Source organism: Bombus impatiens, unplaced genomic scaffold (genome assembly GCF_000188095.3).
Source record: "Bombus impatiens unplaced genomic scaffold, BIMP_2.2 scf_0914, whole genome shotgun sequence".
Taxonomy (NCBI): domain Eukaryota; kingdom Metazoa; phylum Arthropoda; class Insecta; order Hymenoptera; family Apidae; genus Bombus; species Bombus impatiens.
Genome location: NT_177333.1, coordinates 584,506 through 598,913, shown reverse-complemented (window position 1 = coordinate 598,913; position 14,408 = coordinate 584,506). Strand labels below are relative to the sequence as shown.

At 36.8% G+C, this 14,408-nt stretch overlaps 1 protein-coding gene across 16 annotated transcripts in view; it reads left to right on the top strand.

Moving 5' to 3' along the window:
- Window positions 1–14,408, top strand: part of LOC100749695 (kazrin) — a 139,062-nt gene that overhangs the window by 3,089 nt on the left and 121,565 nt on the right. For 8 of the 16 annotated variants that reach the window (XM_033323339.1, XM_033323343.1, XM_033323342.1 and 5 more), the window contains exon 1: window positions 6,513–6,652. In XM_033323339.1, the coding sequence (XP_033179230.1) occupies window positions 6,553–6,652 (100 nt within the window). In that variant the 5' untranslated portion in view covers window positions 6,513–6,552. Of the gene's footprint in view, window positions 1–3,672; window positions 3,815–6,511; window positions 6,653–14,408 lie in introns of those variants that run through there. The other 8 variants (XM_033323338.1, XM_033323346.1, XM_033323345.1 and 5 more) reach the window with 3 other exon arrangements.

Below are 14,408 nucleotides of genomic sequence, written 5' to 3'. Positions count from 1 at the left end.
TATTCGTAGGTAAACTAGTAAACTATTGTGTAAGGGGGTCTAAATACGTCATAGAATACAGAATGTAGAAAACAAAATATAGAATGTAGAATAGTGAAAATAGAAAAAAGATATACAATACAGAATACGTAGAATCCTTGAAATTTTATTCTGAAACATCCAATACGCAGAATATTTGATGAAATCATTCCGTCATTATGTTCCGACCACGACTTTTGTTCATGCATGGACCTTGTTTCGAGCAAAGACAGAGGCTAAATCTAATCTCCGTCTATGTGCCGTGACAAAAAACATGCATTACGACTGTAAAGCTCGCGTTACGTGAGTCTAAGCCATACCCTTGCACACGGCGAAGAAATAAAGGTAAAGAGTTAACGATAACAGGCCTCCAAACGGCTGGTAATTGACTAATTTCGTTATCGCGGACCGATGGGTTCGATAGATTTTTATTTTCTGCAACATTGTAGCCTCCAACGACTAGGCTTTCAATTTTTTGTCCATTTTCCCAATCCTCTGTCTAATTTTCCCTTATACAGTTACATTTTTGTTATAAAGTTATAGGGCTATATATAGTTTTAATACTCACTGAAAACTAAACTCAACGAGATAAAAAAAGGATAGTTTATTCGTATTTTGTATCTTCTTTGATTAAGCTGTTTCGAAAATTCTTCTGATTTTTCAGTTTATTTTCCATCTCGTTTCATTTCGATTTGTTATTTGAGCAAATATCATCGACACTTTCGGTTGATATCTTATGATTGGATTGGTTCGTGATACTTTGAAAGATTCATGCATTTTTTGATATTCTCTTGAGAATCGCGAAGTGCTTTTGTATTTTATTCGACTGCAAGCTTTATACGGTTGGATTGTATTATTGGTCGGGATTAATTTCGACCGACTTGAAATTCAGTTTTATCGATGAGAATTATATTTAGAGAGGTCAGAACGTGCGGCCTGAAAACGCACGATTTCGTATCATGTGTATTTTTATACGTTCTACCAGAGTAGACTCGTGTCTACTACGGCTGAGCATTAAGTTCCACTCAGGATTATAACTTTCATCGATATAGCTATCCTCTCATCTTTTTGAGAAATCAGAAATTGAGAGCAATTTTTTTCCAAACCACTTGGCCAGGAAATTCCTTTACGCTTTCGTTGCGTCGAGCATAAAATCGAAATAAATGTGTCAGTAATATTAACATTTAATTCTCCTCTAATGTATTTTTCACACAATATTATATCGATATGAAAAAGGTTTTTAATTTTTCAATAGTTGAAAGACGTCAATCATTCGTTCTATATTATTTATATGAGATGAACAGGAAGAATGTTATTCAAATATTCTAAAAATTTGGATTCGAAATCTCAAATTTCAAGATTTAATCTGCTACAAAGAATATTTTCAACCGTGTTGCAATTTCGATAGCATCATTTATTCATTCATCATTATTGGAAAAAAGGAAGCAGAAAAAATTGTCCTATCATGTAGCGTGTTAAAACAGCTCGCTATGAAGAATATTTCTTATATTTCCAGTAATTTGCAAAATATCACTGACTCGTTTCATCTTTGAAATAAAAGAAATAAGAGTAACGTGCTTTCAAGTTGCATATTAAAGCGAAGAAAATCATAACAAACGGAGTATTTTCAATTTTTCTACAATTTCCGTAGCGCGCGTAGCATTCATTCCACGCTATTCGAAACGGAGGTTTGCATATTTAACCGAAGGAGGTGGAAAAAAGAGGAAAAGAGAAATTTAAGGACAAAGGCCAGCATCGTTGTTCTTTATCTGTATATCTACAACGCGGATAGAAAGAGGACGGGGCAAAGGCATAACGTAAAAGTTGAGAATTTGCTTCCATTGGCGTATCCTCGGTTCTTCCTATTTGTCCTTATCGTCGTAAACAAAAGGAAGGTCCGGAATGCGTCGTACCTTTCCCGTGACGCAGATGATCCATTCGTGCTTCAATTGGAACACAAAAGGCACGTTTACGAACAATACGCATCGCTGTGGCACGGGATAGCTTCGCCCTTTTGATATCAACCTCGCGACTAAGTACCTAAACTCACTGTCACTGATATCTTTCTCCACTGACAATAGGTACCCTCCGCTCTGCAGCCTGAATTACGATGTTGCGAATGGATAGACCGAATAAATGCCACCCGATCTTTCGACCCCCTTTTCTCGCGTGTCTTGCTGGAAAAGGTCGCGAATGCGGGAAAATGTGTAAGGTGATACTCATCTTCAGGTGCATTAGACCGTTATATGTGTATCATCGCGTGTTGGATGGAACATATTTTCTGATAAATTCTGTGGAGTACGTGAAGCATTAAAGCGAAAAAAATACTGATGAAAGTTACTCGGTAACTATGAACCGAGAGCCGAGTGGAATCTATACCGTGGATGCTGTGTGTAATGATCGTGGAAGGAAGAGGAAACAACGATTAAACTTAGGGAAGTAAGAATAATATATATTGATGAATGTGCGGATTTAGTTTTGCATTACAATAGAAGAAAAGCTTTTTAGCTCTAGCAATAAAATGAAACAATACAGAGACTAGCTAAAAAAGGCTAAACTGAGCTAGAAAAAATTCCATTAATAGGGAAGAATATAAGGAAAGCGAACCAGAAAAGGAGTTCTAATAATAAAACGTACATACAAAAATACAAACTATTCTCAGAAGGAGAAAGGAATTTACTAACGAATGAAGCAATGTATAGCAATTCACAGAAGATTCAAAACCTGAATCAGACTCCAATGGCTAACAAGAAATATACTTAACCATCTCATACGAGCCCTACGTAGGTATCGGTAAACCAATCATTGCTACTAATTGACATTTGAATCCAAGGCCTGGCTATATTTCTTCCACAAACCATAAACAGATGACTATATAATTACCTCAAGGCGTATAAGTTGCACGATAATTTTCAATCTTTGGAAGCATCCGTATAGAGAATAGGTCATAGAGGGTCGAGTAATAAACCAAACGGTCAGGTTCCCAACCCCGAGGGTATTTTTGCCAGTTCTCTGGCAGCGCGGCAACGCTTATTATTTACATTAAGTTGGGGCCAACACTGATATCTCTGTTCGTTAACAATGGCAACCCTCGAAGCGGTTTGAATTACAGCATCGCCAACCGGTTCGAGTGGATAAATGGTACCTGATCCCACACGCCGTGGCACGTGATGCAAAGTAGGGTCAAGGAGCCGAGTATCTAGACAAAACTAAGACGTACTGAGTTAATAGTGCAACGACCCTACCCGGTCTGACCGGCATTGTGTGCGACTAAAATCGTTTTACCTGGAAAAACACACTCGATTGTTTTTCCGACAGTCTTCCTGTTTCTTCGGTTTCTTTAGTAGATTTACTGTATGATGGATTCTTTCTAAATATGATCACTATGTGGTCATTAGTAGACCGCAGACAATGTCAAATCATTATTATTTTTGCTACAGGTAATAACTACTATTTCTATACGCTGGAACTTGTGACAAGTAGTTGTATAGAACGAAAAAGGAAAAATTGCCAAGTGATTGTTATTACATATTGTTATATTTATTCGTAAAGGCAAAACATTTCCATTAGTTGGGTGGTCTAACATTTCTCTGTAGAATAGCTATTGAAGATGAATTCTGATATATTTTACACTAACGATGCATTTGTTTCCAGGAAGGAAGAAACCACTTCTGAAGTCGATGGGTCGTGTAGTTGTGTATCGCAGTGTCTTGTTTCGCGGTCGTGAACTCATCGCAACGTGCAGAAATCATCCGAAGTAATCACCTCGTTTTATACTCTGCAAAACCGTAACTAGGTAAGCACCTTAACGATACTATATCTCCGACATCATTTTAACGATGTCCGAATATCTTGATATTTCACTGTGATATTATGATAGCAACTGGAACCGGAAAGATGTCATAATAATGCCCGGTATTTTCAAATAATTTCAAAAAGTTTGTTATGAAAATCAGAATCACAAAAGTATCAATTTTATAATTAAACTCTTATTATTGGAAAGCGTAAATAATAACTTACGTATCGTTTTGTCAGTATACAAAAAATTTATCAGAAGGAAATTTCACTAATATTAATTTGTCGGAAAATTCCTTTTTATAGAAAAATAGAGCGAGATAATTTCTAGAAATGGAACAAAAATTAGATGTAGGAAATATCTCATTTCATTGATAACATTAATTTAATTATATAAGAGAGATTAATTATAGGAGGCTTTTATTAAAAGAGGAAATATGTTTTAATGAAAAGGATCGTCAAAGGAGCCGTTTGAATTTTTCGCTTGTCTATAGGCGGCTCTAGATTGGTGAAAACCAAAGGACTAATTAATCTTTGGCTTAGAATTTTTCCAAAGATTCGCGGTGAGACCACAAGGCTAGTGTTACCTGTCGATCTGGCATAAAATTCCTTCCGGTAATATCGCGTTTCAAACACCCATTGCCATCTAGTTACAATCTGTTAGTATCCGCAATAACATTGAATCTATCATTAAAAAACAGTCTCGATATTGATTTTCTCGTGCAAGTTCAATTGAAATTTACTAGACGTCGTTTCAACCAAATATCCCTTTCAAATAGCGGATATCTCTCATGGTAAACATAATAATTGATAATCTCTTAAGAGTTTACTAAATGGCAATTTAAATTTCTTTTAATTATAAAATTGTATCAAATATGATTTGTGGAAGAAATCTTTTTCTATTTTTATAGACGATATTTGTAATTTTATACACGCCATAAAATTTATTTTTGCAAGAAATCCTCAATAACAGTTTGAAAATTTTGAAACTCTTTCGGAAAAGTTTTGGAAAGCTTTAGAAATTTATCCGCTATTTAATATGCAATTTTTTTTTAACCTAACAGGTTATTCCCCTTTTGAACGACGTCCTATACGTACGTTCCCCTTTCAACAATAACTTATTATACTTTTCCCCTGCGGTTCGAATGGTGCACTTTCAATTATCGTAAACAGACACGCGCACCATCAACCGTGAAGATAAAAATGACGATTCTTGTTATTGTATAATAAACATTTTTCTTCGAACAATGTTAATCCCGAAGGAAATAAGGAGAGCGACCTATAAAGCTGAGAATATTTCTACAGCATGAGGATCTTTGTCTATCTGGAGCAGATAAAAACGATCGTAAGCGGGATAGGGTTGCTTTTTGTTTCTTCGAACGAATTTTTGCTGGTTCTTCTGAACGTGCAGAGGATTCTCGATGAGTCTATGAGCATTTTTTGCGAGACAGCTCTGCGGGGGTATTAAAACGATAATAGGTACGCTCTATAAAGTGCGTGCATCTAGAGCGAAATGGTAACTGCGACATGAACTTACAATGACAAGTCACGCGATGTTTGCTCTCTGTTCTCCTCTTTTTTTCATTCGCGTGTTTCTTATGCCACTTCCTGTCGGCGTGGAACTTTTTACCTGCGCTACTAGTTTTAGAAAATTTGAGACGAAAGAAAATTCGTAGAGTCTGCTCGTAACATTTTCATTCGCTTTACGTACTTTTCCCATCGAAATCGTTTTACAGATTTCGATCTAGAGTTAGATTTATTATTCTTTGTAATTAAATAACGTTTCAAATCTGGTTGTCACTTTGTAACAATTTCACTCTATGACAATGTTATTGTTCCCTTGTACAATTAATTGACCATCTAGTAAATTAATTTACAGTTTGGTTTAGTTTCACACGTAACATAATGTTAATTAACAAGGCGCGAAGAAGAATTTATCTGGAAATGTGAAACCGTTAGACAGACAATTCGTGTATTTGAATTGATCGAATCACTTAATATAGAGTCGATCGATTCTCTTCATACAGTAGTTCAAATATACTAATCACAATATAGATGTAATCAGCAGTAATTGACCAAAACAACAGTAGACAATCAATTTTGCATGATAATAATCACAATAGTCAAAATATATTGCTTGGTAATGTATTAAATGGACACATCTATTTATACACTTGTAATATAAGATCATTAAAACGAACATTTCCTTCTCTTATTTTAAACTTCATTTTGTTTGTATCTTAAATTTCAACGTCGCCTTCCCGTAAAAGACAAAAAATACGACTTATCATGGTTTTCCCCTATTGCAAGTATGAAAAACTGTCCCACTCTTTTACGCGAAATATCATCCTCTTCTTCCCTGCGCGTAAGAATAACCCGAAAGACGTTAAGCATTCCAGCATTTCCCTAAGTCGCGACAAACACTTGAGATTCGACACATCCGGATCTTGGTCGCAATTTAACGAATGGCGTCATTCATTCGTCCGCAAGTAGGGGAATCATACGGGCTCGTTCTTTCGATCTTCCATCCCTGTTCCTCCATTCCGATCATTACACACTCTTCCTCTTTTTCTCTTTGCCGCTCTCTCCCAGTGGTTCACATTATGCAGCGGTCAGGCCGATATGCCGCTGTTTAATATGTGGGCCATTTCAGTGCGTGGTTCCTCTATGCGTGGATCACACGTCGATTCTTTAAGGTGAAGCCAGAGTTGTCGAATACAAAAGTTCCGCGTGCGCGAAATGGTGGCGATGTTGGTCGCGTTGAAACGCGCACGGCCAAGGGTTTTCCTCTGGTGTCGATGGCTATTGTATTACCTTTGCTACAATCTGCTCGGCTTCGGTGAGTGAACATTCGTTTGTTCCGTCTTTTACGACCATCTCGGGTACTTGCCACTTTATGGGTTATTTCCGCGTGTACTCAGGTTTTTGTTTGATGGAGAATGGAGATCGAAAATCGTTAAGGCGAATGACGGCTAGTAATTGAAAAACTTTAATGCTTGACGTTTCAATTACATTTAACATCGTTGTAATATTGAAATTATATTTATTCAAAGAGAAAGAAAGGTATAACGCTCGTATATTCGAAAGCGCAAAGGTTTACTATTATGAATATTAGTGACTATGAATTCATAGCACGTTTGAGAAAGTGATTTGATTCTGATTGATCTTGAGTCGCTTAATCTTTGACTCAAATGATTGAGAAGTGGAATGGTCTCTTTATTGCAGCTGTCCTGTTACATACATAAGAGGAATCTTGATGCTGAGTACGTGTTTAGACGTATATCGTATTTGTTGTAACTTTGTTAATTTTAGAAAAGTGTTAGAGAGACAGGATAAATTTCTTGAAAGACTCGATGACTCAAATTCATGGTTTATATTTTTGATTTCATCCTTTCATTTGAAGCATTTGAAATATTCTGGAAGTAATCTTGTAAGATTCTTGAAATTGCAACGCAATTGCATTGCAGCGTAATTTATTTAAAATGTAGGTTACAGTATGTTATAGCGAAGTTTCGTTGTAGAGCGGTGCATGAGATCGCGTAGCGTAAATTTTTGGGTCATCTAAATCGGAAGGCGAGCGTTATGTGACGCATGATAATATGAAAATTCAATTACGTCACCAAAGTGTAGATACGTTAACACCAGGAATTACAGGCGCTCGTTGCAAATCCGACCTGTCAGCGACGAATTGTCTGAATTGTCAGCAATGAAAGGTTTCCGGCACTGGCCACTGGCCACTCAGACGAATTTTTCACGGTTTTACGTTACACGTCTTGAAATCTACCATCTAACACCGCTTTCACTCTTCCGCGTAATTCCACCGACAAGAATGGTAGTATTCTGTAATTCTAAACGTGAAATTTTCTGCTATAAAATTTTATAGATCCGTGTAGTTTGTTCCGAGTATTTTTTGTTACGATGTTTCGATGAAAATATTAAATCATTCACTATTGTAAACTGTGGTTTCTTTTCTATGGAGTTCTGCGATATATTAATTAGTATTCTCCTGTAACCAAGCCGAGTCGTACGATGTCAATTCGAGACAAATATAAAATTTCTAATAAAGTATTACGAGCGAGAACATTATTGAATTACAAAAGTTACTTATAGCTCGAAGAGCGGACCTATATCGAAAATCAATATATCGTATCAAAATTAGATCGCTATCATGAATTATTATATTGCAATACGTGTTTATACGAAGGGAATACATTGGTTTTCAAGAATATATAATAAATAGATTTTGTTTCGAATTTCTGTGAATAGATTATCTGTTTAAGATACGAAATTCATGTCCTTTCGTTTGCTATGATACAAAGCGCTGGTAAGTGATTTCGTTATCGTGCAGAGTTTAATGGGTTACCACAAAACGAGCGGTCATCTATTACCACGAAGCATGTGGTAACGAGCGTTAAGGTAGTTTCAGCGAAAACATCGTGCATGTTCATGTAACTAGATCAGAAAATAGGGCATTGGTCTTATACGATAAGAGAGATAACATTTTTAGTAAAATTCTCTGAATATTCCAATAAGGTTTCGCCATGAAAACTTTACATACGACAACTTGTCGAAGAGCGTACTTCGACGAATTCTTCATTTAACACGAGTCGCTCGAAGATTATTCGGATTATAATAACTCCACTAATACTACAACAATTCTACGATAAAACCATAATAACGAAGGTGTAATGATTCTAATTCCATAATTACAGTAAAAATAAATGATCACACTTCGAATCTACGGAGGAAAAGAGCGGAGTTGGAAACAAGTGAATCAGGAATCCGTACGTGGCGCAAAGACTCGAAGATTGAATCCCCACAAATCCCATGATAGCAACGAACTGTAATCGAATGAGCTGCTCGTACACCTGAACCGAATTCTTGTTGCAAAACGAATTAGGCATTCCCTTGAACGAGGGGTTGTCGAGCGATTTTATCGCGATACCGTCACACACGGAGAGATTCGCGAGCTACAAAGAGGTACACGGCCCTTGAAAACCAACGGACATGCCCACGCACGTGCACCCCGTCGCGTTCAAGTCGAAAATCACGGGTGTCATTGTGGTTTGTAGTTATACGATGGACCATGTAATCGACCAACCCCCCGAACTCTCGTCGAAGGCCGGCCAGGCCAATCAACCTCCATTGATTCACTTTCGTCCCGTAGTCTCTCTCAACCGTGCCAACAATCCTCCGAAAGTTACCCTCGAACCAGAAAGGGGTGTAATCTTGGTCGGCACGAAGCGCCGTGTTTACAGACCGGCCAGAGAAAATATTTTCTCGTCACAGGGGTTTCAGTCGGAGGCTCGGGGGTGCTCTCCGTTTCACGGGTTCAGAAAGTTGGAATTTTTTTCCTTCTTCAACCCCTTAATGAGGAACAGGATTGCGTAATAAGAGATTGAGGAGGAAGGTAGAAAAATAAAATGATAACGAGGGCTGGAATTTTTTAGTCTCGCGGAGAGGGGGGTGCAAATGGTTAATGACGCGAACGTTGAAAAAGATAGGAAATTAATTTTGCATCGTAGAAAAATAAAATGATAACGAGGTCTGGAATTTTTTAGTTTCGCGGAGAGGAGAGTTTAATCAACGTGAATATTAGAAAAGATAAGAAATTAGTATTGTATTATAGTATCTTAAAGTAATATAGTGGACGATATGTAAATTCTCTGTTGGACATATTAACGAACACTGTAAAATAGAACTAACTCGTACCAGACGAAGGATAAAAATTAACAAACACATGAATTTTTTCTTCTATTTGAAAATCTTCGCTTCTGGCACTTGTTATAAATCTATTCATCATTTTTCAATTAATATCCGATTCAAAATCTTACCATCTTGACTTTCAGTATAAAATTTCCATAATTTCGATTATTATTTTTATGGATTTTGCTAATCGCAAATAAAAATTTATAGTTTTTTTTTTTACAATTCTTTAGATATTTTCTGAGGGAAACAGTGAATTGATCGATCCTATTTTATCGCGTTAGATATTTATCGCAGACAAATGTTTGATAATGTTCTTTGGACAGTCTTCGGCCTTGTTCCTTGCTCGATATCGGATCGTAAAACCAGGCTGCTTTTTCCTGTCGAACGACCTCTCGAAAGTCGGATCGAGGGTCCTCTCGAGCCATTCCGGTCTATCCAATTAACGATTCGCGGACCGATCATTCCGGGAAACGCAGCTTTTCTCATTGAGCGTCGCGCCAGTGGCGCAGAATCCCTTTTAAACCTGGCCAGAGGTGAATTTACGAGATTGTTACTGAATTGGTTCGATGTCGTGGAAAAGTGAGCTGGTTTCTTGGCCATCGATTGGGAGATTCATTAGCGTGCTTGCATTCAAAAGCTAATTCTAAGTTTGTTTCCTGCATCTGAGTTAATTCTTGTGATTGTATACCTTCAGAAGAGTTGTAGTGGTATTTTTAGTTGTTTCTATCATTAGATTTTATTGTTTCGTTAATTTTAGATCCTCTTTGTGATTTACCAGATTTTTCGTTCACGGTAAAAGTCCAAAGTCATCGCGATCCGAAACACTGTGAATTAAAATACGAATAAAAAAGAATTAGTTTGCTGTAATTTTTGTACATGGAAATACAACGATGTGCTTTTAATAAAAATGTAATGAATAAGAAAAATGTAGGATGGCAAAATATATAGATCTTCAACTCTAATATATTGATAATTCAGACGATAAGTTAACAAATTATCGACGAACTATACATTGTCGTGACATTTTCGCTACGAAAGGAAAAAGTATAGAGAGCAAAATGGTATAAAGGTTGGTGACACGTGAGAGTAAAGTAAAGCTATAGGCTGCTATGAACCTAAGCCGAATGTGTGTCGAAGAGAAATTGAGCAGAGTAATCAAACGTAGTCGATGCAATTGCAAGCAAATTCGCAATCAGTTCAAGTCACGAGGAGAAAGTCTTTTATATCAAATGTACATAAAGTCTGTTACACAGTCTCGACGTGTGCACTGTATAAGAAAAGAATTTGCACACATCATATTTCCAGTATATTTGCAATCACTAGCGTCGTTCTCCGTAAAGTAGGAATCTTTTCATCAACAGTCGCAACCAAGCAAAAATGAATTAGTTTCTTACAAAAATAGAACACTGTCTTATAATGCCACGAAACAAATTTTTACTGCATAAAGAAACATATTTATAATTAACTTTAATAACTTCCTACGACTAAATATTTCAAATTCTTTTCTTTTAAACTTTCATCGATATTCTCAACCATCTTACACCATGATACGTATCGATTAAAACTCAGAGAAAAATTTGCTCCTCGACTTTAATATCAGCTTTTTTGCTCCTGCTATTGCAGTATATCGATACTATCTCACCCTTAAATGTAACAGAGAGAACCCTTAGACGGTTAGACGTTGCGATAATTACAGGGTTGCCGACAGATTGAACAGTTTCCTCGCCCCTTAAGCCACGTTTACACGGATCGCGTTCATTTCGCCAATGAACCCCTGAAATCGAGTCTACACCACTGTGCGTCCAAAATAACCACCCTACGCTGTCGGTGACCTCGGTCGATCGGGCAACACGCTGTTGAACCCCCGATCCTCTTGACTAAGGGATTTTCGCGGCTTCTATTGACGAATGATCTCGATTCCACCCGCTCGAGTAGTCTTCGAATTGTACCCAATTGTTTTCCTATCATTGTTAACGAGTATTCTCTCGGTGTTTCATGCTAGCCGCTAATCGTGCGTTAAGCGCCACTGTAAATCAGAAGCGCATCGGACCGTGCTGGTCCCATTTGTTCCTCGAATATCCTGCTCATTTGTAATGCTGAGTTTCGGGAGTGGGGTAATTACGGTGTCGAGTGATTTGTTACAAATTAGGATATGGTGTGTTCGATAGTCTTATTATTGGCATTGCTTCGTGAATTTTTCTTTGGGCAGCTGTCGCGATGCTGAACTTATACAGAAAAAGAAAGATACGTATGTCAAGTGTTAGTTGAAGCGATGAATTTTTACAAACTTAAACTCGGTGTTCGTCGTTTCTGGATTTTCTTCTTGAACTTCTTTTACTTTGTATCAATTACAATGTCGAATATTTTTTTGTAAATTTGGATATCGTTTGGAGTATGCAGGAGAAGAAAATTTAAGGGAAAGTTTAAAATTGTTCGATCGAATGACTCCTGTATTCCTAAGTATAATATGTTGAGTATCGATTGCAATGGATGTGATTTTATAAATTTAGATCAGCGGTGCTGGAATATTATTTTGGATTTCTTTCAGATAGAATATCCTATTTGTTTCATGAATTTTTCTTTACACAATACGCGTGTTTTCTTAATCACAATAAACAAGTTCGAACACGATGTTCGTTGGAACGAACGTATTAGTTATCTTTTATTTGTGAAATTATTCGCGAAATGGCGAACGATATATAAAGTATTTTATTAAGATAAGGCATCGAGAAATTAGAAAATACTTTGAAGAAGGTAAGGTAAATGGGATGACTGTGATATATGGAGTTGCAGATGTTTAAGAAGATTCGTTAAGGCGGTGTCAAGGCTTGAATTATCGATAGGAGTTGTCAGGGAGTTAACAGTTTACAAAACAATTGACAGTGACGGAGAAGCATTATCTTTTTATCAAGTTTTAGTTGGTTGATAAATCTGACGAGAGAAAGATCGATCTTTAGACGAAATCGAGACGAAACAGCTTGGCGGACCATTTTAAGGCGAACGGCCGTAATAGTAAATTTTAAAGTCACTCGGAGTAAGACTAAGCAGGGATTCGATGATAAATCCAGCGAATTGCTAAAGTTTTCCGATAGAATTGCTCTGATAACGGAGTGGAAGAAAGTTTCGAGGGAATCTGAACGATGCTCGGTTGCTTTTAACATATTGCATCACTGATACATAGTTCTGAACTGGGTATCTACGTAAAACATAATTCATGAAGGAAATCCAAAGAAATATTTTAATATCAAATTTGAAGAATATCGTGCCTTAATTTGCAGAAAAATTACGTTTAGTATTTTCAAATGTTTTTCTTATTTATATACTAAATTAAATTTTATTAAGTAATTATTGATTTTAGATTCTATAGTAATTAAACATCCTTCTACTGTTTTTATGAAACGTTGGAAAGTCTACAAGCGTTTTTACATCCGTTGTTTATTGGCTGGCACATTTGGTGATTAAATATCTTTTCACCACTCTACATGATTACCAACGTCATGTTACAAGTATAATATGAATTTACTCTTATTTAAAATGTACCGACGTACCTCAAAACTGAACAAGTACTTCCAAATAAAATATTCCAAAGTAAACTGTAAAGTGATTAAAGACCGCGAAGAAATAAAAGAAGTAGGAAAGAGAAGGATTGTTGCACAGCACGATTTCAATAAAGTACGTGTTTCTTTTAAAATTTCCGATATCGTCGCTGTCTGGCAGATATCGTGAAAATTTATTTTGGCGGCATGCAGCTGCGTCAGCCAGCGTTAGACCGGAAGATTCCTCCACGTTAACCCCGCATTTCGTATCCAGCATCCCCCCGGTGATGCGAGGGTGAAACCGATATCCCGGCAATTTTCTCAATTGCATCCACTCTGGTCCTGTCGGTGACAGGAGCATTCCTGCCTGCTTTGCAATTTGTATATTAATCCTTGTATTATATCATCGTCTTCATTATAGGGGTTTACAATGGGAAATGAGATATAAATACGGCGAAAAACTCCTTCGTAGAAGAACGTTTCAAGATATTGTCGATATTTCATGGAACATCTTCAGGATGGATATTATGATAAGTAAATTGACCGAGATGATGAATAAACCACGTTTATGAAGATTTAAAAAAGTATTGAAATACAGTGGAATTTAAATAATCCGGAAAATAAATACTCCAGACTCTGCTAATTTATTAGTATTAGAGTTATCAAACTGCTTTTTCTGATTTGTCTATCATAGTACATTTCGTACAAAGTTTAATTCAGAAGAAAAGGACAAAAGTTAAAAGATCTACATAGATCTCCTAGCACATGCTCCTTCGACGCTTCGTTCTATTTTTCAATTTCGCTTTATTTCGCACATTCAACTATCGAAACCGTAAAATAATTATAGGATCGTGTGAATATGATGTAGGACTCGAGGCTATAATATTTCCCCTTTTTTTTCGAAGGAAGAATAAAAAGGCTACCTTGAACCGGCTTTCATGAAGGGTGTAATTAAAGGGATGGTGAATCTAGATAGCGCTTTAGACTTGCTGCAGCATCATGCTTGTTCACCCGTTGAAGGTACTTGCACTCCTCTTGAGAAGGGAGTGTTTTACACCCTTGGGACATACGATCTATCAGCGTTGTTCCTGCCAGGCGTAATCACCGCCCTTAACCCTTCCGTTCTTAAAAGATAACGATTACGTCATACACGAGACAATGGCATTTTGTATCTAAATTATGAGATACGGTAGCGTGAATCGGCAATTAGCCTCGATGCAGCTGATAAATTAATATCTAAATGACAGCCTTCGATCAAAGGGCATTGCTTGATGACAGCTATATTCAAATCGGTAGCTTTTTATATTCGACGTTTCCTTATTTCGATTTGTATGGAGATTTTTTAACAGT